A 27715-nucleotide genomic window follows, 5' to 3' on the forward strand; every position below is an offset into this window, starting at 1 on the left:
TATACTGTATATTTTATTTCTTTAACTCTAGTAAAATCCGTCGAAACTTTCTAAATTTACTTCTTTATGTCGTTGTCTCTCAAATTGTAACTATCCTACTGCCAAGGGTATAAATATTCAATTGACGTGCGTTTAATATACAGTAAGATATTCTTACTTGTCCTATAATAGCAGGACTTAGAGTAGAGAGAATGATCATACAAGTCGCAGCGCGTAAAGTGTCGAAGCCAAACCAAGAACTCTATAAAATGCAACTCCATAGACAGGCGAGAGACAATGTGTCAAGGAAAGCGTCGTCAAAAATCCTATTGTTAATTACGTCCCATCCAAAGTCTATAGAATGGTGAAGGCACGGTGCTGTGGGTCGGCGCGCGGCCGCGACACTACATTAAAGATTCAAGTCAAGGGAAAGCGTTTCAAGGCACATATTTTAGAAACGACAGAACGTCCAGAAAGGGGCCTGCACCCTGCGCGGGGGGGCGAAGTAGGGCGCTTCTACGCTAAGAGACCTATCAGTTGCACAGATACGCTACCGAACTACTCACAACGTCTGCTAGTCGCTTTACCTAAACACATAAAACGTGATCATGATCACACGTCCATTTAAAATACACAATACGAAATTCATTCTTAAAAACTTGTTTGAAGCTCTTAATGTCCAGTCGTTCTCACGAGATTATCAACAGTACCACGAGTCATGGTCGAGGTGTATATAAAACAGTTGGACACACTCGGATAGAAAGTTACGCGTCGCACACTCCGCCGTTGAGGACGATAATGTTCGGAAAGTGGTTTCCGTTAGTCTTCTCGTGCAGCAGGCAGGAGCGGCGCGCGGGCGGGGGTCAGGCGCGCGCGCGCAGGCGCAGGCAGGCGGCGCGGCACAGGCGGCGCGCGGCGCACAGCGGGCGGCGCGGCGGCGGCGGCAGCACGGGCGACAGCGAGCCGGCGCGCGAGCCCGCGTCCCCCGGCGCCGGCAGCGGGCGCTACACGTGCGTGCACGCGCCCGCCGACACGGGTCAGCCGCCCGCCAGGATGTCCTCCGGCTCCGGCGACCAGCAGTTGTCCGACAGCCAGCACCCCACCACCACCGTCAGGAAGCCGATCAGCAGCGCCAGCACGATGTACACCTCCGCGTTACCTGCGGCAGAGAGCGGCGGTGAGCGGCGGGCGGGTGCGGGGGCGGGGGCCGCGCGGGGCGGGGGGACTCACCTAGCTGCTTGCGGATTCCGAGCGGCTGCCGGCTGCGCCACAGCGAGTTGATGAGCGTGGGGTCTCCGCGCGTCCGCCAGTCCCGGTAGCCTCGCCCTCTGGAATACTGACTGAATCTGCAGAAAAAAAACCGCCACATCAACGAACACTTACACACGCGCGGCCACACACACACACACACACACGCTCCGTAGTTTCACACGTACTCGTACCACTCGACGCTTAAAAGCTCTATAAAGTTCGACAGCTTGCAAATGCCGAGTGCCGAAATAAAAGTACTCAGCGGTCCGGTTCCCCGAGCTACTTGCGCGCTCGTGACATGCTGCCGGGCACGGCGCGGTCTTGCCGACTAATTGCTGCTCGAGTGCCGAGGGTGTCAAATTACAGAGCGAGTGACCATTTAGACCAACTGTAGCGAGTCTGCTGCTGCGGCCACATACATCAATAATACAGCAGATAAGTAGTTCAATGTGCTACAATACAACTGGAGTGAAGCCAAAACCTGATGGCTGAAGCCGGGCATCCATACAGTTACAGCGAACAGTACAGGGCTTCAGCAAGTTTCCAGCAAAAAAAAAACGAAATTGAATTGTCACACTTTCCGTCCAGACCGAAGTGGTTCGGACGACGCGATCACTGAAATTATTACTTATGCCATGCCTTTATTTAACTTGACAGCATTATGTGCAAATCGCGATCTAAAATAAAAGTGTTTCATGCGAGTATAAGAAAAAATCTAAAATAAAACTCATTAGGCGTCAAATTGCAATATTGATAGGTATTATAATATTAAATTTGTTAGAGAACTAAAGCTGACTCTATAATGAGGATAGCTGATTGACTAATCTAGGAAACTAAAGTGAGATAGAGGAAACTGATGAAATCAAGAACAATAGTCGAAGAAGTATACAAAACAATTCAATTTCGCGGGCTAGATGACTTTTATACAATGCTTAAAGGTAATGTAACAAACCTTGTTGTGATTTTTGAATACTTAAAAGGAATAATAGTATCATGACCCAATTGATAGTTTTACTTTAAATTTTATCTTATTTGGAATGAATTAGTATTTACTAACAGCACCAAACATTGCCAATGATTCCTAGTTGGTCAAATCTACATGTCATAGTGTAACGTGCAGTATTCAAAGTTTAATACAACATGCAGAGGAACCACACTAAAATATAATAACAGATTCCCCGATCAGGGTTGATAGTTATCTTTGGACATTGTATCTCATTTTGGCTCCGTAAATATATATAAAAAACAAAACTGTAAAATACTTGTTCTAATTTTACAATTTACTTACATCGTCTCGTCGTACCCATTTTGTGGCAGATATGGAAATATTACATGACTTTTACATCAAATTGAATTACACACAAAACTTAACCGAAGATTTCAAAAACGTTAAAGTGAAAGTCGTCAAGAACCTTAATGGGTACTTTAATATATTCCTTAATATTTAAATACCTACACTTCAGTAGCTGTTGCTTGTTTATTTATTTTACTATTTGATATAATGTAATAATACATAATGCATGAAGAAAGTCTTAAAGTGGTGTTGCCAAGTTTGGCAAATTTCCCACAGAAAAACATAAATTAGTCCGGGTTATTAGCCACGATGACACTTAAACCGCCTCCTTAGTCACACCGGAGCTCACGTGCCCGCCATATTTCAAATTGTATTTTTCACATCTTTATGGCTTGTCTTTTTCGGTTTGTTTTGATAAATCAAGGACATAAGTGTGTGATCTACTGATTTAAGTTTGCGGTTCACGTTATAGCCGATAGGTCAGTGCCGGTGCAGCCGTGGCTTGCCGGCGAGTGCGGTGCAAGCGGGCCCACGACCGTGCACGAGCTGGGGTAACATAGCTCTTCCCTTCAAAACTAAATATTCAAAATAGTGCCATTGAAGAATAGGCGCCTTCGATTATTGTGAACTTACTATATAACACTGATTTATCCAGTCCTTAGTTAATATGGAAGCTCTATTAAATGATGGTTTTAATTTAACACAGTTTAGTTGATGGTTTACTTAACAGTATAAATGTTGGCAGGCCACGGACTCTGCGACAGCGGTAATGACTTGGGTGAACTTGAGAGTTCGTGGCCGGCCAAGACCACTTATCTAGTCAGCTGAAAAAGTCGATGTTAACGAAGTATTTTATTTCTCGAATAGTTGTAGCGTGACAAATTTATTAAATTGTGTGGTTCGACATCAACTTTTTCATCGTTCTTTGTAGATAAAAATAACGATAGTCCAAAATCGACCAGCACCATACTACGTGCAAGAAAACGTCAGCCTTTCAAAGTTTTCCAATATCGAAGCCTGTTTGCAGTTCGATCACAGATTGCCGAATAGTATAACGCCAAAGTGGCGGCGGCGCGGCAGGCGAGGCGAGAGTTTAGTCTCTGACAATGACAACACTGCGGATGCGGTCAGGCGGACGTTTTTGCTTTATTGTGCAAACGGTGCTCGGGACAATGTTACCCAACATTCTGCGGACTAAGAGGTCACATTAACCGTGGAAACAAAGCCCCGCACTGGAAAATGCTTGAATAACGAGGAAATAGACTATCAGCGGGCGTTAGGTTAATTCGTAGATGCGATCTGTGCGGAACAGCGCGGATGTCACGTCCGTGACTCGAGCTCGCCGTCGTGTCTGGATTCCATTTGATTTTATCGCGAACGGATCAATTCAATCAGGCCGCCTAGTTTTTTTGTTACGAGATAACGACTCTGTGTACAAGATCATTTGACACAAAACAAGTTTCGCTTAGGATTAGTGAGAGTAAGTGGAAAAGATAAGACATGATTACGTTGTTGCCATTTTGTTTATCTAGACTAGAGACTATTTATATTATGTTAGTTAATAATGATTTACGTATAGTCATGTCTGTTTTTTCTCAGAAGAACCCTTGCTACTTTTATTTTAGCTATAAAGGGATAATAACTTATAATGCCTTTATAGTGTCTTATGATATATGAGATAGGACATGTTCTGCCTTCTACGGTCAACTAATTAGACTTTTTACGCCAGATAGTCAACACTTTTGAATCAAACGCATTCAAGCAAATCCCAGGTCGATTGAGGACGACCGCGGCACCGAGCGGTACCAGGAGGGCAGGGGCTGGAAGAGTTCGTACTTGCGCACGCCGCCGACGCCGGGGGGGGCGGTGGAGTGCGGCGCGCCCGGCGGCACCTGCGCGCCGCCCTGCACGCCGCCTTGCACGCTGCCCTGCGGCGCGCCCGCGCACCAACCTGCAGCAATGTACCAGGCGGACATAGTTAGATCAGAGTTAATTTTACAAGTTATTACGATAAAATTAGAAGTTGCTACACCGTAATGGCTACGCCATAGTAGCTACGCCGTAGTAGCTACGCCGTAGTAGCTACGCCGTAGTAGATTCGCCGTAGCACGCATGATTGGTTTTTTCATATTTTTTCCATGTGTTTTTGTATTTTACACTATTTAATGCATATAGGTACTATACTCGTAATCACTTGTACGCCTTGATATCACAATTATTCTCAAGCAACGCCAGAGTCTATTCATGATATGATGCTGTTCCTAAAATCTTAATATACGATGAGAGCTAAAAGCATGAAATTTCAAAGCAAAATGGCGTCGCTTGGAGACTTACTTATGCAGATGTATACAGGATGTTACAAGCACTCGGGTTAGTGATCATTATTCTCTTCGGTCTGGAGTTGTTAGTTCACAATTATTTATATTTTATATTTTTTCTGCGAGTATTAAGCAAATTATATAGAATAAATTATAAAAAAACATAAAGTTACTAAATGGTAGTAAAATAAACTGAACACACAATGAACTATGACTCGGTGTATCAGTATTTTTTAACTAATGCGACAAAAACATTTAAGTCTTGTTGAGCATAACACTTGATACGATCTCATATGGTCTCTCAGCACTCTTTTTCATATATTTAAATTAAATATCTCATACGAGTATCTATAAGATACGGCAGCAAATTTCAAGATTACCTTCATAAAGTGTATTTTATGACGCAGTAACGAAGGTCCCTGGGGCCATTGTTTAATTAGGGTTCCTTAGTTCTACATAAACCAGTCCGCAACATTCGCTACAATTTGTGTATTTGCTTTACTACTCATAAAATATTCTCCGTACTGAGGAAAATATTTAGTGATATAATTGAAGTATTTCTCCGTTTTTAAACAAAGAATAATGCTAACAAAATTTACCGTAACCTAGCGAAAATATGCTAGATAGAAGTGAAGTAAAAATGAGAATGAATAAAATAATGTTATGACTACTGTGATATCCAATCTCCGCTAACGTAATAAAAGCTCAACAGAAAGGGTGTTCATAAATTATATTGCAAGCGTATAGCATTGCAAAGCTACATATAACCCCATATTACGCGTAAGTATTTAATAGTAGCAAAATTATTTGAAAAAATACTGTTACTCATAATGTACTGTATACTACGGGTACTTATCTACATGTATACTGACTTTTATATCACAAAGGTTAATAAGGGCTGACTCGCTTACCCGCCCGGTTTCTATATACTGTCAATTTTTTGTACACGTGTATTGTACACGGTATACATATAAAGCTAAATTACTTATGTTTCAGGAAATTCATAAAGCCTAATGTGAGTGACTTAGGCTCGATAAATAACACAAGTTCGGTAAACAACTTAATTAACAAACTTTCATACGTAATATGAATTGTTATTCTTAGTATCTTTAAAAGTACACAGAATCATGGGTTACTAAAGTGCTCATTGTGACCCTTTTTTGCCCCAAATCTTTGTAACGCCCTTTACACGACAACAGTCGACGGAAAAATGAGGCCTGTGTAATAATAACATATATTTCCCCTCTTTATGAGCACCATAAGGAAAAAGGTTGGAATGAATCAACAGGTCTCCATACAAATACCTACTTCGTTAAGATCCGCCCGGGAAATCTTTCGTTATTCTACGGAGAAATTGCGACAAAGGATTATTTTTGTGGTTATATATTCACAAAAGAGGCTAGTTTTCTTTACATATTCATAAGAAATCTTTTGTTGTTATATTTGTTAGCTGTAGATAGATATATGTGTAAGTATTTTCTTATGAGCGATCTTGTTTTTTTTAAATGATTAGGTAAGTAAAAATAAATAATTAAAAAAAAGTAAATAAATGACTACTTGGGAGTAATCAAAGTATGTTGAAAATATGTATAGTTTCTTGGTGAATGTGTAGTTTAAAAATGTATAGTACATTAAAAGTACATAAAAATTTTATAGTACATTAGGTGATAGATGATAAAATTGTGAAGTAAATGATCCGGTAGTAGGTATTGAGTAGAACGGCCGAGCTCACAGCGGACGCTTCACTCCAACAACCTATTGTTTTCATAACAATTCAATAGAAACTCTATGACACTCCTCTTGTCGCGCACCTCTTTCAGTCTGCCAAGTTTAGACACCCCTCGCAGGTTGAAAAATATGCTCCGTACACGGCTGCTAAGCGTAAGAGCACCTAAACAAATAAGCGAGATTTTCTTTCTATCTTTATGTATACTGTATACATACACTTATCTCTGAAATCATGAAACTGTTGGTAAACATTTCTTTTTTTAAATATAACTGGGACAAGTAACTAAGATTAATAAAAACTATAATAAAATACTGACTAGTTCATTGTGGACGCAGAATATATGCTGTTGTATAAAGTTGCAAATGCATTCAATTTTTATGGCACCATATAGTTTTTAACAGTATTAGGTACCTAACGTATTCAATCAGACTTTACATTATACCGACGCGAATGATATGATTTTACAATATACCTTCATCATTTCTAACATTCAATACACAACAAAATCAATACAACGCCTCAAATCATTCGAGTTTGAAACCGCAGTTTTAAAATATAATTGAATAGAAAGTTGTCTGGAGTCTGTTTGTGGATGCGGATGCGAGGGCAAACATCCGTCCGCCGTGATTCGGTTTGTGCCTCCACTCCGGCCCCTTTGTTTACTCGGCAGGCTGTGCTACTCAATAGTAACTCGTTTTATTTGTTAACAAGCTGGGAAAATATAAGGCCGTATATTGGGTGTTCGAAAAAAATATAATAAACAAATGTAGGTTTTGAAAATTTTAGAAAAAATATTGGGAATGGAATGAGCTATGTAAACTGTCTATAAGCCTATCTATAGGTTAGTATTACCTACGTAACAGAGATTACACTCCATCTGCAGTTTTATCGCTCAGTTTTTTTCTGTGGAATGTGTGAGAGAAAGAACAATACATATCAACAGCAAATTACTGTAATCAAGAGGAAAACAACTTTAGTTGTCCCCTAAATCTGCGTAGGTATTAGCATCGTACACATGGGTATAAGAATTACAACGCCTTGTGGCTAGTGGAGAACTGCAAACAGAACGGTCCCAGGATCGATGACTCCGCTAAGTAGTTGTGAAGATGGATGAGAAGATCACTCTTGCTACTAATTATGTTTTACGGCCGACTTCCTTACTTAAGAGCCTTCGATTGGAAAAGTTTCGAGTTTATTATGTTTTTTTTTTAACAGTTAGTATCCGAGGAAGTTTAGATTGTTATTTGTAAGTATAGGTATTTTTATAATAAATGGGACGGAACAGTTTATAAAAGAGCGGTAGTAGCGCCAGGTAGCACTGTCGGACGCGCCTGCTTCACGTTATAGAGGTGTAGGTTGAAATGTCTAATTCGTAATTTTTTTGAATTTATATTTAGTAAATCCCATAATGCTCTTACAGTGAAGGAAAACATCGTAATGAAATTGAAATGTGTAAGTACATGTGCATGGATTTAGCACATCAATGTACAATGTGAACCCCATAGTGTGAAATTTTCCAAGGAAGGAAGAAAAGGTCTCAACTGAATGAGCCAAGTAGTGCAGAAACTAAAAATGTGTTAATATATTATTAATACACTCACGGGCAATGAAAAGGTTCCACTGAGAAAATGGCTAGCTTAATGACGCCTTCTGCAACATTGAAGTAAGTACATTTAACGGAGCACCAGGATATTATCAACTAATAAAAACGGTAATATTTTGTTCAAATTTTTTATTAATCTTGTAAATAATTGGGTTCGTTTGGTGTCGGCATTTTGTGAGTCGAACCTTTTCATTGCCCGTGAGTGCAGTATTATCAATGAGAAAGTTAATAATTTGAATCATCAATAATGCAAGGTAAAATGTTCCACAGTTATTTTCCGCTCACACTTTTAATCCCATCGTCACAGCATAAACAAAGCAAGCTGTAAACTCGAGCTAGTTTATGCTTTGTCCCGGTCGCAGTTTCTATTGCAATTTTAACCCGTACTCTGTCGGGTGAGTCCGCCGGCTTTGTTAGTTTATTGAACCGAGCGACCACCCCGGACAGCCATACCGAGTCCTATTTTAATACCTATAAATTCACTACCACGCAAAGTGGCACGGATTTTTACTTGTACCTCTATACAAAAATAGGAGATTTTATTTTTGTAAAACTCGCTCGCTCGCTCTATGTTTTTGAAGCATATATTTTTATATTTTGGTTAGAGATACAATTCATTTCTTATTTTACTAGACATAAAGTCTAAAGTAACGCCTAAACTAACCCCTACGAGTACACTAGCTGTAGAACTGTACATTACATTAGTCGTTAATAAATAAAGTAAATTATTTTCCCGGATCATTGTCATTAGCCACAGGACCGCGGCCGCATACCGTTCAGGATTACGTCCACACTAGGTCCACACCAGGTTCACACCAAGTCCACACCAGGTCCACAACCACATCCGACATGTATCACCACATGTGGACCAACATGGACCTCTATCTAACTATACTAAAGACAGTTCAAAGTTAACATTTTGTCTGTTTTTTTTACTATTATTACTTTCACTAATATTTTGTATGTTTTATGTTATCCACAATATGCTCAATCGTCGATTTTTATAACGTAAACATATAAGTTTGTACTTTATCTTAACGTATCAACAATTATATGGCATAATCCCAAATCGGGTGGCAAATGCTATTAAAATAAGTTATTAATATCCCGCATAAATTTGAATAGGATGAGTAAACTGACTGAGCTTTATTTGCCACCAACAAGGCGGGAAGACAATGGATCGATTGATGAGAAGGGTTTCGGTTGTTGACGTTGAGATAAGGGTTATCTAAAGATAAATCGTCAAGAACGATGCGATACAATAACACAATATTCCAAATGAGAAATAATTGCCAATAATTATTACAAATCAAATATTTACAATAACACTATGAACGATGCTATCTTATATCTATACTTCTGACAGTCATAAAGCCAATACCGGTGTAGTAAGCTGAAATGAGGGTCATTTTCGACAACGCCTAATTTTCTACTTTTGTGAAATTGCAAAAAAAAACTTCTCGATAGAATCAAATATTGTTTATACTTGCAACACCCTGTATACTTTATAACCAAGAACATCGGATGCCAAAAAGTAAAATAGATGCTAAACCCAAGATGCAGCGGTAAAAAGTTTTGATTAAACCCTCAGATAAGCTGTGGCCTCTACGATGCCGGTCTGAAAGAAAATTATATCTTCACTATTGTCATAGTTTTTGTGAAATTTAAAGTTTGGGCTGATACTGGCGTTGCGCCAGTGAAATTTAACTTTATTGTTTTAAAGTGTTTCCAGTAGACAGAGTGCTTGGCCACCGTCATCATGTGGCCACCGGCATCGTTTGAGTATTTTTGCCATAGTCATGTAGCCACAGCCTTTACGCAAGGCTATTATTATTTTGTGAAATAATAATAATTATTTTGTGCTTATACATATGTACAGATTACTATTATACTTTGCCAATGTGCTTGTTGAGGAAACCATCGAAGAATACGAGTATGTAAAAACCATTCAACGTGTTTCTTTAACAGATTTAATTAGTCTACTACCACTTCAGTAAGCTGCTTTCGAAAACACTCCCTTGAATACACTACTACTTCTTTAGAGTTGGTAACTTTTTTCCGTAACCTTTATATTTTTTACACAATACAGTAAGTAGGTATGTAACCTACTTACTGTATTGTGTAAAAAATATAGAAGTACGTAAAAACAACGTAAACATAGTACGCCTTTCTGCTTTATTCCATAAGTCACTCATTCACCCAAAGGTTTCCTGGATCACTTTTAGAAATAAGACCGCATATTGAGCTTCCTCTTACTTTGTAATGTAATAAGTATGTTGTGAGTGTTGCATTTCAATATTGTAGTATTCTTACCAGCAAACACGAGGAGAGCAGCGGCGGTGAATACGGCGGAGACACTGGGCGCCATGTCAGAGCGAGCCCCGCCGCGCCGGCCGCGTCATCGCGCGCGCATACCGCCGGGCGCCAACCTCTCTGCAACAGAACAAACAAGTGAGTCAGAAGATTCACCTCTCTGGCCCTTAGCACGGGGCGCTATTAAGACGTGACAAAAGTTCTCCGTCGCGCTCGCTCTCGAGGCTGCACGATGTGAGTGAGTACGCTCTTGTTACGTCTTAATGCGCCCCGTACTAGCCCTTCTGAAAAACTCCCATAAACCCTTAGTCAAAACATCCGAACCCACGGCCTCAAGAATGAGAGCTGAGACGTTGGCTTCATATACTTTTGCGGAACTAGTGGGGGTATCATATCCATGAAAAAGTAACCAGGCCCTGTCGCACAGGTCGCTATTAAGATGTGACAAAAGTTCTCCGTCGCGTCGCGCTCGCTCTCGAGGCTGCACGATGTGAGTGAGTGCGATGCAAAACTCTTGTCACGTCTTAATGCACCTCGTACTAGCCCTTCTGAACAAAGGTCCCATAAACCCTGAGTCAAAACATCCGAACCCACGGCCTCAAGAATGAGAGCCGAGACGTTGGCTTCATATACTTTGCGGAACTAGTGCTGAAAGTGCGGGCATTATAGCCATAGAAAAAGTGACCAGCTCTTTATAGTAACCAGCTTTTTACCTTTATAGGTACGTCATCAAGTTAAATGTCTCTAGACTGGTAGCTGTATTGATTCGCGGTGGCACTCCTTGGGGAAGTATGTATAAAAGCGAAGACCAAAATAATGAGCCCTAAACGCAAACAAGACTATATAATTTAGAAGTTTTTTAACCTAAATACACAGTATCATAAACCATAGGCACTGTTAATATCAAATATGATTTTGCAGCTTTAAAGTGAAAATTCGGCCTACCGGTGCTATGTAGCGGGACCCGCGGAATACGTTCCACGGTCTGGGCTCAGACAGGCGCAGATTAAAAGGCGGAACGGGCAATTTGTTACTTACAATTTAACAGTATTTTAACTGAAATGTCGGAGCTGGTTCTGACTTTAAAACATTGCAATAGTAAGCACTACTGTAATAGGGTAAGTATTTCGTTTTGTTTGTTAGAGAGTGTGTTGCAAAAGTTGTAGGTATAGTAAAATTAGGCCAGGCTTATTCTCAACAAATTTTGTTTCACGGCTATGAATGAATGAGCCGGGAGTCGATCCTTTTCTGTTCACTACCGTATACATAAGAAACAGTTGTTTTAAAAATTATATAAAGAATTAAACAGAGTATCTAATAGTTATAGGGAACTTTATTTATGGAAAACAACACATAGTCATATACCTAGATACCTCGCGCGCGTACCACGTCTGGCGCCATGAACAAAATAAGTAAAAACAGTAACAGTTCCCGTTATTAAATGTCACCGCGGCGCTGCTATTAATATGAAAATTCCAAAGAGGTTTCCATAAAATAAAGGTTAGGGTTGAACCTTATATAAAGAGTGACTGAAATACCGCGAGGAGACTGTGGACGCTAAGCTAAGCCTTAGTTTAAAGTAACGAGATGCTAATGCTTTAATAACGCTACATCGTAGACGCGATAAAGCTGTTCAGAAGCTATTAGCTGTGCGGCCATCGCTGGAACTACATGGCTTTAGTCACTCCAACTGAATCCACCCCTGATGGTGGGCTACTCTGGCTTGAAGAAACATGAAGTTTCAGAGAGCTTCTATCACTTACAGTACGTCTAGTACAACGTTTAGCGCATTACCTCTCAAAAACTCCGTATTTTGACGAGCAAAATTAAAGCCTCCCTGAACTAATTCAATGGAAACCTTCACCGAATAATGAAAAGAGACAACCATAAAATACACAAAGCCACCGAAAACATTAATTAGAAATTAAGGCAAGATTATAATCTCTATAGAAAATCCGAACAAAACATTTCATTAAACCGCTTAAGTAGCGTCTGCCAGAGATCTTTGTGTTGACAAAGACGGCCTCGCTACAGGTGGTTATTTCATGGTTATCGCTTGGGTACAATTAATTGGTCGGTATTCAGTCGTTTGGCAAGGCGCGGCGCGGCGCGGGCGGGCGGTATTCGGCGGGATTGTGCGGGGGCCGGCGGGGTGTGCGGGGGCGGGCGGGGCGTGCGGGTCACGGGGGTGACGAGGGTGCCCAACAACAGGTCCCAGTTTATCTGGTGGTCAGCAAGGAGACTGGTTTATAAGGAGTTTAGACTTAGAGCTTCAAACTGAGTTTTAATAAAGATTGTCTTCATAGATAAAGCTGCCAATCCACCATGATAGTCTAACATAATTTTCGTCAAAATATTTAGATAAAGTACCTACTTTAAGAAATACTATTCATATCAATTTGAGACAGAATAGATAAGACTCCGAATAACTAAAAGTAAACTTCTAAATCCGTGATATCAGATACATACTGAATACTCAAGTCTAGACGAGATAATAATTCTCGTAACGCGTAAGTATAAGTACATGCTTATTCGTTTTCAAGTTAGAAAACACACTGGGGCCATAACATAACAATCACATTTACCAGGAAAAAGCGGGCTCGCGCGACAAACAAAAATAAAACTCATATTAGCAAAAGCACTCACTCGAATCTTAATTAGGTAAGTACAAACCACACCAACTGAAAACTTCGTGTTATGTTAAAACCCACTTTCACAACATTATTTTTAAGTAGGTACAGCACGTACAATTGTATTTTTTTATTTTCTTTAAGCTAAACACTATAAAACTATGTAGGAATAAAGGTAAGATTCTGAAAATGTAGGAACTGAAAGCCAATGACTAATGAAGGCTGACTCTAGGGACTCGATAATAACCTAATGGAAAGCCGTAGTCTACGTCCCATGGGAGGCAGGCGTGAGTATAAATATGCTATTGAGGTAGTACTCGTAAGGCTTTCGCGATGACAATACCCACAGCCGGGGTATCGGCGAGGGATCTTATGAAATACGAGATGTACTCAGTTATAAGATAGTAAGGTATGTGATGTGGGTATAGGCTAACCCAACTAACCACAAGATGCTCACTTGTTTAGAGTCTTGGTTCCTGAAGAATAGCGATGTTATGAATGTAGAACTTTTAGCCTACACCCTTCCTACACCCGGCAATAAGCAAGTATGAAAGCTTAGCAGGCGTATATATGTATCCTAAACGGACGGATAGATTCGAAATTGTATTTTTTTTTGGAAGGAATGATAGAATGCTTCTGCGCTAAATCCGTTCAGAGTAAATTATATTTTATAAATAACTTCCGCTTATCCATATCTTTACAGTTATAAGAAAGTGCCACCATACATATATGGTGTTACCGCTATGTGCCTCTGAATCAGCTTTCCTATAACCATAAAAAAATATTAACAAGAACTGTGACTCAAAACAGCACTACGAAAAGTATCGGAAAATTCTTAAATAACTATTCCGCCCCACCCCCACTACAACTCTGCAACATGACAAATGTTGTAGAGGGCAGCACAATAGTTGTCGACCCCGCGGCCGTAGCCGTCCGGGTGAATTTACGACGAATTCCGGCCACCCTGTATACATGACGCGATAGAAGGTGGTTTAGAGCCTCTGGTATTGAATCGAGCCGTTTTGAACGCTTAATTTATTACATTTTATTGGATATGTTCTTTCTGAATTTATGTCTTACGCTTTTGCTTCTGACACGGACTTGCGCAAGGTGGAGTTGAGCGTTGGTAACTTTACAACTGAACACCTATTAAACTAAGGTATCAGGGGTGACAAGTAAGATACATTTCCTACGATGTAGAATATCAGATGAGCAGGTCTGTTAATGTACTAAGATACTAAGGCCTTTGATATGTTCTAGATTATAACCCAATAGTGCTTTTCTCTAAAAACCAACTAACGCAAACTTCAATTACCTTAAGCATAACCATCTTTCAGTGTTACCTGCCGACGTACCACAGTTCTCTTTTGCTTTGTTTAGAAACCAATTATGACTTTGTGAGAATATTGCCCAACTTCCTTTTACTTGCCGCGACATCGACATTACAGAACACCATTAACCGAGGGTTAACTCCTTAAAAATGCAAACTCCGTGCAGGTTGGTATTGGTGCACGGTGAAGCACAGTAGAACTGTGCCAGTAAGAGCACTTCCGTGTAAGATCTTCAGCTGCCTTGGAACGACTTAACAAATTTAGCACGGCAGCTGTGACGAATGGAACGAGGCAGAGACCTCCCCGAGTAACGTTTCACATGTTCTTTATTAAATACGTCCGACGCACCATCTATCACCATAACTTTTATATTCTGTAAAAGAAACTTCTAATACATAGCTAAAGAAGCGCAAAACCACCTATAGCCGGTACATCCAGAATCCTTTATGCAAACTAGTTTATGAAGCCATCGTGATAATAAAGGCATTGACTATTCATCGTATTCACTCAGTGAACTGAGTCGAATCATTTGTGACTAGCAGCAATAATGCATGCATGAGCAGCCCCGACACAACCCGGGAGCGGCGGGGAAGGATTCTCGACCGAGTGATCGCAGCCTCTCACCAAATCGTATAGTGTGGATGAAGTCACTGGTATTCGTATGTTTACTACAGTCAATCCTATTAACACTGTTTCATTTTGGTTGTTAATATGAAATGTTGTTTATTTATTTATTTATTTATATAAGGTTACACCAACAGGATAGCATACATACAGGTTTTAATATTATTTTATACAAGAATTGTTCACGTACGTACCCCAATTATAGGTGAACACAACATTTTTATATTCACAACAGCTTACTTAAACTAACATGCAACTATGAGTAGATATAATAATAATAAAAACCTAAACCTAATTAACCTAAATGTAGGGCGTCCAGTACTTTATTCCTATATGAGCCGAGAGAATCATGATAAACGTCAATATCTTTATTTTTTTTCGTGAAGTCTAGCGTTTATCCTATTGTAACCCATAAACATACGGTAGACAGGGGAGTTTCGGGTGGTATTTGCTTTTAATACAGGTATGTAGAAAGTTTATTGGGAAATTGAAATTGGAAGTTATTAGTTTTGATAAAACTTGAGTTGAAATTTACAAGGATATTTACAAGGATTTTACATAAATCTGAGGAATACGCACGCAAGCTGTACGCAGATAGCTGTTAAAAATAAGTGTCATTTTTTAATTAAATGGCTTGTGGTACTACTAATTGATTTAATTTAAAAATAAACTACTACTTCGAACAATCCAATACAACCACTTCAATCTGCTAATGAAATAATAATAAAGCGAATCATGAATGGTGCAGCTATTAATACCTGCATACGTACTCTGCCTACGTATTTCACCTCCAGTGCATTCGCAGTCTAGCACTGTTCTATTAACTTTGTTCATTGAATTCAAATAGGTGTTATCGATTTTAGCACACAAAAAGAACAATGGAATTCTATTAGCGTACATTGTTCGGAGGTTCTAGACCACAAACTGAAATGCTAATCGTACTCGGACATCCACATTTGAATACTTCTAAACCTTCCCCTGTTTTTTTAATGTTTGTTTAAAGTGTTCATATTACAGCAAGATTTATAATAACTTACAACTGGCAAAAGTAATTGATGCACCAATTTTTTGTTTGTGAGCTTAATATATTTGTAAATTTACGAATATTGAAGTTAGCGATAACCTAGTGTATGAAATAGCTGATTGCACAGTTTTCAGCAACCTGAGTGCCTGAAGTAGACTTGACTGACGCTGCAGTTTGTGCCAACTTGGCTTCTGTTTGTCAGATTTATAGGTGCAAACGTAGGAAACATGAAACTTTTTGTTATCATAATCATCATCAGCCCGTAATCCATTGCAGGACATAATGGAGGTCCCGAGGAGCGCCACAACACTCTGTCCTTGGCCCCCCTCAGCAGGCATTACCTCAACAGGCCACCTGTCTAAGGTAAAAATTTATGGACATTAAGGAATCATATTCTTCTTAGAGATTTATTTAATTGATTATATCTAGGCGAGCACCCGGTTACAGTCTCTAAAGGTCCTTGTTTCATAAAAAAATTAAAACAGTAACCACCCCACGGCTTATGTTAGATGCTAACGATACCCACACTCTATTTATAAATGAAACATCCTACGTTATTTATGTCCCTTCATAAAGGTAGAGATTTTTGTGTGGGCACAAACAAAGGTCAATTTAACAGATGAGTTGATAAAAAAGTTGTTAGCTTTTTACACACGGTCTCTCCATCCTACAGGCTTTTTATGGATTAAATATTATATGCCATTGCCATAGGTCGCTGTGGAACACTCCAACACTTCTTGATAATGATAAACCTATGAGTTATAATTATAATCAAACATGCATGCATGCACGGGTGTAATCCTTGGATTTATCATCATACGTGACTCGCAAGCGGCCGTTATTTATCCCGAGATTATTCCCGAGGCTCCGCCACTCCGATTGGATGTCCATGTTCAAATCGCGTGTTTACGCGTATCGTCCATGTAGTCACCATCCGACGCGAGATTCGTGAAAACACAACTTGAAGCTAAGTTAAGTAATAGACTATTCTATACGTTCCTAGCAATACCACACGATATAACTTACTGCCTGTAAGCTGTGCCGTGTAACAATGTAAACGCACCTTTACAATTTTGTATCCACCTTTACATGCGCAGAAAAGTGCTCAATTACTGAAGCGTGTACAGTTCCTATAGGTAAGTAGGTATTCTAGACTTAAATTTCTTTATGTGAAAAGGTCCAAGGGTCTGAATGTCCATTATTAACATATCTTTGTAATTAAGATCTTGCCAAAAGGCTTTTATTTTTCGTCTGTGAAACCGTGATGTGTTATTTTAGGTCAGTTTTACACGAATTTAGGTTCAAAGGAAAGTGAGTGTTACATTACCGTACAAAGTGCAGATGCCTACATATTTAAAACATATTACGTTCTGATGTTTCGTATGATTAGATTTCCAAGAATAAAGTAATTTGTTTTTTGCAAAGACATTTTTATGAACACAGTGTATAATCCCCTCGATGTATATACAATATACATGTTTGTACAAAGCCTAAAAGCACATGGCAATATTCAATATTCTCCATGCAAAATTTAAATTTGATGCTAATAATTGAATCCACACGACTATTTAATAGGTCATTTATGTTGTAAATAGGAAATCGTTTCAGCCGCCATAATTGGTTATTAGCCAACTCGCGCGAGCTTTGAAAGGGACAACATCAATATCAGTACCTACTTCAAAATGAAACGTACTAAGTAGGAGTAAGTACGATATCTTTTACTACGTTTATTTTATTTTTTCAGGTACATTGAACATTTTAGGTAAGCATATAGATAACGATAACAAACCCGTGTAGCGGGAGTAAATACTTTTTCAATCATGTTTTACCTAAAAACGAAGTTTTCAAAAGAATTCGAACGAATGACATTCAAGAATAAAAATTATACCGTTTATTAATTACAAATAAATTGAAAACCTCTGAAACCTAAGCCACCACCGATATTTGAATACGAACGTTCGTATATTGTTAATCTAAGTAACCCACGGATCGCCTGATACCTTGTTTTACCTACGCACTAATAGTTATATGAAATCTGGTTTGAGTTGATCCGTTATAGCGGTGGCGACGTGTGGCCTGAGATTAGAACCCGGAATGTGGGTGTCTGGGTGTGCGAGCCGATAACTACTGCGGCACATAGATCAGGGGTTACTGTAGCAGTGTACCTATCACCAAGCTATTGACAATGATTTTAGGATTCAAAATGTATTGAATTTGATAATGATTGCTTCGTACATGTTATTTCGTTTTGCTTTCCCCTAAGCCCTGGATAAACCACGACCGAACGGGAGCTGTCATGCAATGTACTGTGCGTTTATGGTGATGCGCTATGCCTATGGAAGTAATATAAGTAGGTACCTACCTAAAGTTATTACTTCCATGGCTATGCCAACTACACTAGCGATCAATGAAAAGTTCTACGAGCCAATGCCGTTCCATTTGTCACTGAAACTTACACCCATATTCTAAGTCATTTCCTTCACTTAAGATTCTACTTCACTTGTTGAAGGATGCCATAAGGGATCTCTCACAGAACACTTCAAATCGGTATTCTAAGTCGGTATTTTGACATTCCTTCAAAAAGGAAGCTAGAAATATTTCGCTTAGGATTTTTTTACGTTCTATAGCTAATTAAATCATTTCCGGTCTCATTTTCTTTTGTCTATGGTAGAAATACGACTCCTTTTCTTGAGATTTATCAACACATTTCGTTCTACGCAGATGCTACAATCTATGACACGGAATAAATAACTTCAAATCTTCAAACAATGTCAAAAAAAAATTGCAGTAACGAAACGTGTTTAGTGTCATTGTATAAAAAAGAATAACAATCAACATTAACATCTATGAAAACAATTTCTTCACTCCTGCAGTTTTAACAGCGTACCTATTAAAATCGTAATCTTTAGAAATTTCCTGTGATATCTAATCAATAGGTGAAAATGAGTGGAAGTGGAAGAATTGACTAATTACATAGTTTTTTTATCTTTAATTATTTAATAAATATTTGATTATTTGTTGTTCTACATTTCCTATGTTATTTCTAAAGTTTTTTGTCAGGTAGAAGCTGGATGAGGAAGACTGATTCGTTGATTATTATGTAAAACATTGTGATACTTAAATAAAACATTTTGAAGTACCTGTTATTTTTTATTACAAAATCATACATATGAAAAAAAGTAAAAACGATAAAATGTTTATTTAGCTAAAAACTGTCTTATTTATTTAACAAAAATCAAACTTTCATATCATACCTAATTAAAATGCCTGGTTATAAATGCACTCCTTATTATGCTACCTCGCGCTGCGTTTTTTAAAGGGTTTTCAGCATCCCTTATGTATCGCCGTGCCAAGAAATTATATGGTTCTCCTAAAACGTATTCAATAAATTCGTCAAACTCCGCTATTTCTATCCTTAGAGTATCTATAAGGTAGCTCAAGAGGTACCTTCACTTTGACAGTTCATTCCAAAACCTTGAGTAAGAAAATGCTTAAGTGAAGGAGACTTTTTACGACTATAGCTACCGAATTAAGGAAGAAACCTTAAGTCAAGGAAATTATAAGGAAAGGAAGTGACTAAGAATATGGGTGTTAGTATTTCTTTGAAACTTCCTTTTTTATAAAATTAATCAGGTCTAGTCTCCCTAATTCCGAGTTTTCATTACACCACTTTTGCACTGTGAAAATAGAGTTTTTAATTTGTTTATAATCAAATAATAAAATCAAATTTATATTTAAAGTACTTTTTAGTTTTAGCTTCAATTATGTTGTAAGTCGTTTTATTGTTATTTATTAATAGATATAAGTTTATTGAACCAACCATCAGCCTCTTGTAGTGGTCAGTATATGAAATGCCACTACTGACCAATTGTCTTGCCCATGACCCGTGTCGTCTATCAAAGCAATATTATGTAAATTTGATTTAAAAAGCACCAGCATAGCGTATTCTCCTGAAAATGTAAACGCCACTAATGCCTAAGCTGCGCTAAGCAAGAAAGATGATAAAACGCATCGCAATCTATTTCACATTCTCCGAGTGTGCCCGGGCCGCCCGGCTGCCGGGTCACACACGCCGTCCAGTAATTAGAATCTAGACCAATCTACACTAGCGGACCTACCGAGTATGGCGTTCAATTCAAACATAACTTAGTACGAAATCAGGTTCAAGGTTGAAAGAAAATGTGGGCTATCAACGTCTTGCAAATTCTTTCACTACTTATAAAAAATTTGGTTTGTCACCAACACGATAAGAAGATAAAGAAATAGAAAGTAGCGTTACTTATCTGGCTGCATTACAATACTACCTACAAATAGAAAAGGGAAGCTGAAGCTCTTCAGTAATTTACATTTATGAAACCAGCCGTGTCTGCTCAATTATGCTATTAAAAACGTAACATTTGTTCAAGAAATTGCTCGTAATAGATGATGCCCAGGACCGTCCCATCCGATCTTCAAGAGATCAATCAATAGGGCATTTGCCTTTAGTAATAAGAAGAGTTTATATGTGCTTTTCACCATTTTTTTTTATTGTATACCTCTAGGTAAATACATAGGTACAGTAAAATCTTAAACTAAACTAGTATACAAGGGCGGACTTATCGCCTAAACGCGATCTCTTCCAGCCAACCCTGATAAAGATAACAACTGTAGGTACAACTGCCTATATATAAAACCCCTCTAAAACCCATGGTCGCAATGAAATTCGCTAGGCGGTCGAAGGAGACCCGCAACAACAGTTTAGATATGTCCGTAACATGATACAAGAGGATGTGTGTCTGTGTGTAGATAGTCGCCTCTGCGGTGTAATAGCTGATAGGGCGCTTCAATTACCAACGAGCACGATACGTTCATAAACTATGTAATAGTTAGGATGTCAAGATTTAGGTAGTAAAGGGTTTAGCTGTATTATCGAGGAATGAGATTCCGATTACATCGATAAATTAATGTTGGGTAAATTATGTTGATCGAGATTTAATATCGGAATATATAATATGTTGGTTTTAATATTCATGTTTTGTTTCGACGAAATATGCAGGGTTCTTACGGTGTGTCTTGCACCAACCTTCGAATCGAGATTAAATATTTTCCTGGCATGATTTGACAGTATTCATACAATAAGAAAGTGACAGCAAGTGATGTAAATCAATCGATGCTCGGGCGCATATTATTATTATAGGATACACAGAGGGACTTGCGCCACATATTTAAATTTAAACAATGAAGTCATTAAAACAACAACAAATAACATTTTAAGATTCACACTCTAAATAGATCCGAAATACAATACGTTTGAAATTGAATACAGCTTACTCGCGGCTTATTCAACCAAGCAAGTACCGAACTGAAATCCAAAATACATTTCTCCGTTTTCCTGCAAAATAACGTTTACTATCTGTTCCGGCTGCCTGCAGACACTTGAATGACACTACAATTCTCTTGTAAAGTAAATACAGTAGACAGTGCTATATTTAAATAAATAGGATCCGAAGGTAAGATAAATATGTTTCCCTAATTTATTTATAACGAAAGATTAACTTAATCTTCTACTGGTCGAATTGATATACATATTTATCTTTCTAACTTTGCATCTTATTGATTCCGGCATCGCAAGAATCACAAGAAGTTATGGACATAGCTCATGTTAGAGTCACCAGTTTTATAATATCTCCGTAACACGTATTTTAAAATTTGGTTTACTGAGGCTCAACCCTAAAAACATCACTAAAAAACAAATTATGGAGGTGAGAATATGCGGTGAGTCATGCGACGATGCAGCAGACGGCGCGACGTGTCCCGACGACAAAATGTATCCTGTAGAAACGTTATGTCATTTACCGGAAAGGGCCTTAAATCACATAGACGCGACTACTACTGTACAATATACATTAGGGTAAGCGTCAATTCACACGTACCACAACCACACCACGTCGCAGCGACAAAATGTGGTCAAGCTGTGGTTACGTGTGAATTGTGTGACAGCGGCTTTTTGCAGTTGCGTTGTGGCAGCGACAAAATGTCGATGTGGTTGCGTTGTCGCTGTCATTGCGATGTGGTAACCACGTCGTCGTGTGCAGTTAATACGGAAAACAGGTTGCCGCGGTGCCGCCGCCGCCGCGTGGCGGCGTTGCCGTTGCGATGTGGTTGCGTTGTGGTTGCGATGTGGTTGCGATGTGGTCGTATTACACAGGTGGTCGATAACAACGGCAAAATGTGGCACGTGTGAATTGGATTATTCATTGTCAATACAAAATATACCCCCGACCACACCGCGTGGTTGTGGTGTGGTTGTGGCTGTGGTGTGGTTGTGGTACGTCTGAATTGACCCTAAGATATTCACAAACATAAATTCAAGTAAAAATAAGAGCACAATATACAACAATGAACATTCATTCACATCGCACCCTACATGTCAAAGGAGAAAAGAAAGCTTTGAAAACCCATTATATTGTACATAACAGCTGCCCTTTTGCCATACGGAGCACAAGGCCTTATGAAGTGGGAGTAACGATCACGACCTCGATACTGCCGTAATGAGATGGGAGAGGGGTGGGTACCATGAGATTTTAACAGACATCGGGAAAAAATATCGATACTGAAGTAGATATGTTTCCTAGGACCACTATTTTAATGCTAAAAGCCGGTTTCACTAGACCGGAGATACAGAAATCTCTAAAATGTATGTTGGTTTAATATTATGTTTTTAATTTTTATGCCTGAATTCTCAGATTGTAAACTTGACTTTAATAAAACCCTAATTTTATGTTAATGCTAAGTCCAATTTGTACTGTACGTGTAAATTTAGCTAAGGTTGAAATAGCTATGTATGTATGTCCAATATATTTTAGTCTAGCTAGGCACAAGTTTAGACTACTTAGACAGATGGTACGGGAGTTTAGGAAACACAAACGTACTAAATGTTTCTTTGGGATGAAATTCTATAGTTACAGTAGGTAATGTATACTTACATCTATTGTATTTTCGTCAATGAGATGCAAATTCCTATTAAAAAGTATGCAGTCAAAGACTAAATAAAGAATTTATAATTGTATGTATATTGTAACCTACCTACTTTTCATAGATTTCTTTTTACTTTCGAGTACATTAGACACAATTTGTTTTTCTTCATTTGTTTCATGGTACGGCCTCTAATACTGGGTCTGAAATCATTTCTGAGCAACCCATGCCTCGGTGACGAATTGCCACCGTGATTCTTTCGTGAAACTTTCACCATACAATTTCATATTTACACATAAATTAAAAAATATATAATAATCATACTCCCTTTTTCCCTGCCCTAATTAAAACACCACAAAGAACAGACAATGAAAAGCACGCATAATCTATGATATTTTTTATCAACTTACATAATATCTTTATACACCTAGTTGTATTGTATTACATTTTTGTAATACTATTATGTAGGTACTTAGTAGGTATAAAATACGGACATATGACTCATTATGTGGCATTAAAAGTTGCAAAATCATACCATATAGGAATATTTTTGTGAATAAATATGAGAGTACGATTAAATATACCGTTGAATACAAATGGACAAGCCTGTGCGTTCGTCGATATCGACATGGGTGAAATATGGCTTCCCGAATGTAAAATTCCGGATATTCATTCAATACCGAAAACATGGTAAAGGACAAGTTTTTTTAAATAAATTACTCTCATTCAAAGCCGCAAAAAATATTTGTAAAATTAGAAGGATTTGCAAAAACTGAAAAAAGTACACAAAATCATCTTACATTATACATATACATTTACTGTACTACTACAGTAATCCCTTATACTTACTGTTACTAGGAACTCTGTAACGAACAAACGCTTCCTCTTAGCAATCCAAGCGGCTGCTTAATGTATGTAAAGCAATCTAGTTTACAATTCAGTTTGTGAAACCGAAACTTTCGCAGCTACTCGCAGCTTAAGGTGCGGTTAAAGGGTCACAGGTACGCTGTACGCTACACATATGTTTCCCTGTGAGAGGTGAACACATGGGTACGCTTGACACTTGAGGATTTACTTGCCAACCGTGTGTAGACGTGCCTCGAATAGAAAACACGTGTACAGAGAGGCCCTCTCATTGAGCTGGCGTTATTTCGATAGTTTTGTGAATTGTAAAGGATGAGAGGAAGCCAAACGGAATACAAGACTGGTGGTAAGCCAGGAACGCTTTTGTGGAATACTCGAAGCACGCTAGCGCTACACTTCTTTTGAATTTCTCCTTACCTACAAAGGATCAAGGAATGATCTTTCATTTTATACTGTAAGAGAGCATGTTATTTCTATAGATACATAAACAATATATTATATTCTAATAATAGGAGTCTAACGATGATAGATAGTATGATAGAATACTAAATGAGTATATAAGGGGAAGTATGAAAGTGGCTCCTATAGTGGAGAAGTTGAAAAGCCATCGCCTTTCTTGGTTTGGGCATTTCATGAGAAGAAAAGATAACTATGTTACAAAGAAAGTGTTAAAAATGAGATCTGAAGGAAGGCGTAAGAGAGGAAGACCAAGAAAGACGTGGCTTGATTGTGTAAAAGAAAATATGAGAGAGTGTGGAGTGAATGAGGATATGACAGAGGATAGGGTAAAATGGCGTGACATGACGCACAAAGCCGACCCTAAATAAGGAAAAGGCTAGGAAGAAGAACAAGAAGAACAATAGGAGATGTCTAACGTAAAACTATCCTCGGCGCGACGCATGATGGCTAATGGCCAGTTTCAATAGCTCTATTTACTGCTACTGATAACGATAATAGATAGTTAGTGTCGTACAAGGATATCACATACAAACCTATTACTCGTATTTGTCAAACTCGTATGAAAGTAGGCTCGAAAGTAGTTACCTTGACGACGGGAGCAGTGGTTAGAAACTCTGACTGTTGTGCCAAGGAGTCCCTCAGAAATATATTTTTTTTCGATCCCACAGTAGGTATCGAACTTTGTATGGTGATTACACCCTGTATTTGTCTTCAAATCTTGACTGTGCCCGATAAAGAAGACAGAGGGATAGGCATAGCCATATAGGCTCACCTTTTATTAAGTACATTGGGTCTAAAGGCAACACTGGTGAAAAATGTACCTCTTCCTACCCCGAAAGAGAGGACTGCTCTCCTTCTGTATCGTTGTAAATGTGTGTGCATGTATGTGTGTGCGTGTGTGAGTGTGTCCACGATTTTTCTTTACCAACCTTTATTTCTAGTTTCATTAAAAGGAGCCACCGATCCTTCTTATGAATTTTCCATTCATGTTTTAATTTTGGGTAACACCGCAATTAACTTATACAAAATACTTAAATAATAAACAGGTGTTTTTGAGAGTTACAATTTTAGTCCGAGTAGACCAACAATTTATGTAAAAAATCTCGAATAGCATATGTATATTTAATTCATTTATTTCAGTCCATGTTTCCAATGTTTTAAGGATCGAGTATTATTTAAATAGTACTCAAGCATCTGAAACACGATGCGCACAATAACTCAGGATGAAAATCCTCTTAAAATTATAAGGTGAGTAAATAATTGCCCAGAAGGCTCTGATCAATAGGAAAATGGAGGGCATGAATATTCTGTAAAAGATTCGCATCAAAAGGTAATCTCTCAAAATTCTAAAGATGTTGAAGAAGGGAAGTGATTCCCATTTATAAACGAACCTGTATCAGACTTAGGATCCTATTCAAGGAAGACCTTATACCTGCGCGGCGCGAAAGCACTGATAGTACCTATAAGTAGCTACGTTTATGAAAATATGGTATCGAATTTATAAAAGGCTCGTCGCTTTGTTATCGCAGACGAAATTGCCTCCGGACCGCCTCATTCTTCACGCCGCGCACCCGACAGTAATAATGGGCAACGAGACGCACGCTTTATTAACCACTTTTTCGGATAACCACCGAAAATTTGCCCCATTGTTGAAGGAATTGTTAGTCGAGGAAATACAATGAGATGTCTAAAGCAATTACAAAGAGATCCTGTTTGTACTCAGCCGGGCAAAAGTTAAACAAAAAGGCGTATAACGAGCGCAATAAGAACGTAATTAACGGGCACCATACGCACGCAGATAATCTGAAAGTAACGGCCACTCACCCCCTGATCCCGGGGCGCTAGCTCGGCCGGGGCGCTCAGCTCGGGCGGGCGCGCATTGTGCCGCTGCCTCCGCGGCTCGACACACACTCGCACTGCACAGACTCCGGTCGGACGTCACTGGCACCGAGTGGGTTGAGGCGGTCCGGGGCGCCACCTGTCGCTGCGAGCGACGGGGCGGCGGCGTGCGGCGGCGGCGGCGGCCGGGAGACGACTGAGCCCGGGCACGTGGCGGCCGCCGCCCAGGTGCAGGCTGCACCGCGCCCGCGCCCCGCCCGCCCCGCGCCGCCCCCGCCCGCCCTGCATCCGTCTGCACTACCTCGCGAGGCTAATGCTAATAACGCTAATTAATATTTCCTGAAAGTCTGAGTGACACATCAGAATAACTCGCTTTTGATTTCTTTATTTAGCATCGCCATATTATAGATTTCTAAATCGGTATAGAATGAATTGCTTAGGTTAAAAAAAGTATACGATATTATTAAAGTGAAATTTTCCAAAGTAGCAATTCTACGAGAAAGTCCAATGCCGATCGCTGCAAAAACACTTTCCTGGTTTTAAGACTGAAATATACTTTTGAGAGATATTCGCTTTATCGATCTATTGCCGGCTACATACAGACAGACTTAACGTAGCCCAGTAAATAAAGTATTCAAAGACTTGCAGAGCTTATTGCAGTCCATGTAGCACACCGCTTGTAATACACATTATATTTTCTGAAAGTCCGGGAAAGGCCAAAAGGTAAATCCGTATACATAAAATTTAAGCAGTTGGAGCAACAAGTAAAAGGGGTTGGATGATGTATATAAGGCCGTGTTACGAAGTTAATCGAAAGCCTATAACGCGTGCCAGATGAGGCGTTAAAAGTTAGGCGGCACTTGCCAGCGACAACACGGGTTATCAACTTATCATATCGTGTAGCCGAGCTAATGTGGCGATAGGGCGTCGTTCGGGGCTCCGCGTTCACTTACCAATGTTGCTGTGTGTTCGGAGGATAAATATGAAATATGTTTTGAAACCTGTAGATACCACTATGTATTATAGTATTGTCGAGGAACGTACGGAGCTGTATGATTGGAACAGTTGCCTTACAAAAAGTTAATATGAATTGTTTTCTTTCAAGTGGTGGTAATTAATGGATATACAGTATTATAGTTGAACGTAGCTATTGCAGGGTATATATAATAATATATTATCTTGATGCCAATGTTTGTACATGAAAAGGATTCCGGTAAGATTTTATTAGTGTGATTTTAAATGTGAATTACAATAAAGTGTGTCATTATAATATGGTCAATATAACATATTCAATTCATTCATAATGGTAAGGAAATAATGTTAATTCAGAAATAAACTGAAAAAGAATTCTCAATATTTTTCTGAAAGTTCGCCGGAAGCAAGTGACAAATTTTAAATGTACGTTTATCGCTGAAAATGTTTCATAGGAGAAAATCCCATGTTCAAAGCACTCACTTTACTCACGAACACGTAGAAAGAGGATTTTAGTAGGAAGCTACATTT

The 27715-nt window shown here is 38.9% G+C and overlaps 1 protein-coding gene across 1 annotated transcript; it reads right to left on the reverse strand.

The window, feature by feature from the left end:
- Window positions 1-879: 879 nt before the first annotated feature.
- Window positions 880-26457, reverse strand: LOC119691429. Its single transcript, XM_038108768.2, has 5 exons — window positions 26198-26457; window positions 10488-10607; window positions 4361-4475; window positions 1210-1325; window positions 880-1138 (listed from the first exon to the last, which is right to left on the reverse strand). The coding sequence occupies exons 2-5, from the start codon at window positions 10540-10542 to the stop codon at window positions 1017-1019; spliced, it is 408 nt and encodes a 135-aa protein (XP_037964696.1). The 5' UTR covers window positions 10543-10607; window positions 26198-26457; the 3' UTR covers window positions 880-1016.
- Window positions 26458-27715: the final 1258 nt, after the last annotated feature.

The sequence above is a fragment of the Plutella xylostella genome, chromosome 17 (genome assembly GCF_932276165.1).
Source record: "Plutella xylostella chromosome 17, ilPluXylo3.1, whole genome shotgun sequence".
NCBI lineage: Eukaryota > Metazoa > Arthropoda > Insecta > Lepidoptera > Plutellidae > Plutella > Plutella xylostella.